This window comes from Buceros rhinoceros, unplaced genomic scaffold (assembly GCF_000710305.1).
Source record: "Buceros rhinoceros silvestris isolate BGI_N320 unplaced genomic scaffold, ASM71030v1 scaffold34843, whole genome shotgun sequence".
In the NCBI taxonomy this organism is placed as follows: Eukaryota; Metazoa; Chordata; class Aves; order Bucerotiformes; family Bucerotidae; genus Buceros; species Buceros rhinoceros.
The window spans coordinates 11,881-13,481 of record NW_010403670.1 but is presented as its reverse complement, the minus strand read 5'-3'; the positions used below and the strand labels follow the sequence as shown (position 1 = coordinate 13,481).

At 59.9% G+C, this 1,601-nt stretch overlaps 1 protein-coding gene across 1 annotated transcript in view; it reads right to left on the bottom strand.

The window, feature by feature from the left end:
• Positions 1–1,377, bottom strand: part of NRBP2 (nuclear receptor binding protein 2) — a gene marked incomplete at its 5' end in the record, with an annotated part of 12,892 nt that extends 11,515 nt beyond the window's left edge. Inside the window, 3 exons of the mRNA XM_010133101.1 lie at positions 586–675; positions 875–976; positions 1,255–1,377. Of these exons, the coding sequence (XP_010131403.1) occupies positions 586–675; positions 875–976; positions 1,255–1,377 (315 nt within the window). The remainder of the gene's footprint in view (positions 1–585; positions 676–874; positions 977–1,254) is intronic.
• Positions 1,378–1,601: the final 224 nt, after the last annotated feature.

Below are 1,601 nucleotides of genomic sequence, written 5' to 3'. Positions count from 1 at the left end.
GGCAAAGGGGGGACAGGTCCAGCCATGGCTTCGGGGCTAGGCATATGGTACATACCAGCCGCGGCTCTGGGAGCGCCTGACTGCACCGGTGTAGCACTGAGCTCACACGTCATGGCAGAACTGCAAGGTCAAGCACAGGCCCCCAGAGCAGTCACCCAGCTCCTCGGGCACAGCCAGCTGAGACCTGCCTGCAGAACCGTTACCCAGACCATACGGAGAGGGTTTGCAGGGGACACCGGTCCCTTCAGCCACAAGCCCAGCATCCCTCGATGAGGGTGATGGAGACGCAGGCCTCCCGAAGCCCCCGGAGCAGCCAGCATCATGCAGCTGAACCTTCCTGCAGCAGCTTCCAGCAGGTTCCCCAGCTCTGGGTCAGATCCTGACAGGAGGACCTGTGCCTGGGGTGTCCTGGGGAAGTTCTGCTCTCGCTCCAGCCCTCACCAAGAGGCCATCTCCCTACAGTGGGAGTCCCTGGTAGTTCAGGCTTCAACCACACACACTCGTTCTGCCTTCTAAGAGGCCAGAGACCCTCTCTGTGCCACCTGCTTCACCTGGGACACCCTGTGCTGCTCCCAGAGAACCTACCCTGGCATTCATGGCCTTGTGGTTTTTCTTGGTTTTCTTCAGGAACTGCTTCAAGCTCCCTGAGGACACGTACTCTGTGATGAAGATGACCTGGCAGGGAAGAGAGGTGTCAGCTTCCTGGCCTCCCTGTGCCACCAGCGCTATGCACAGCCTGTGGGCTGCACAGCCAGCAGCATGCAGCCTGCGCTGGCCCTGGTGAGCAGAGCTGGGATCCCCACTGGGCTCCCACTGGCATCCCTCCCCCAGCCTGGGGACCCCTGGGTGCTCTGCCTCCCCGAGCCCTCCCTACCCGTGCCTTCAAGTCTTTCACATCCAGCCAGTATTTGTGAAGCTTTACGATGTTGGGGTGATCCACAAGCACCAGCTGCTCAAACATGGTCTTGATCTTCTCCTGCAGGCAGAGAGAGGACGGGTGAGGTGGCAGGTCCTGGGATGTGGCAGGACTCCTCTGAGAGCAAGGGAACCTTGGGCCAGGGAGGAGGCCGTGCCCCTGTCACAGGGAAAGCTGGTTTTGGGGCACAGGGGAGATGTGGAGCTGTCTTTGTGAGAGGAGCCAAGGGAGCACAGTACGATGTGGCTGTCACGGCTGACTGAGGTGACTGACGTGTGCTGCTGTCCAGGAGCTCTCAGGGGAGGTGGGACCAGTCCCCACTGGGAGGGGTGGCTCACCTCGTGTGCTTTAAAGGCCTTCTTGTCGGTGAAGAGCAGCTCATTCCACACCACCTCCACACCCTCCTCCGTGTCCATGGCAAGGAAGGTGCTCTGGATGCCCGGCATGTTCCCCTGATTCACCTGCAAGGGACGGGAAGGTGTGAGACATGGCTGTCCTGCTGGCACCTTTCTCCAGACCATGAGGGCACAGGAGAGAGCCAGCAACCCAAACCACACCATCTGAACCAGGTTATTCTGGTTTGAGACACTTGACAAAGGCCCAGACAAACCAAAGCTGTAACACCATCTCTTTTAGTATCCCGAGGAGGCTGGGGGCAACCCCCCATGCCCTGGGGTCTGTTTTG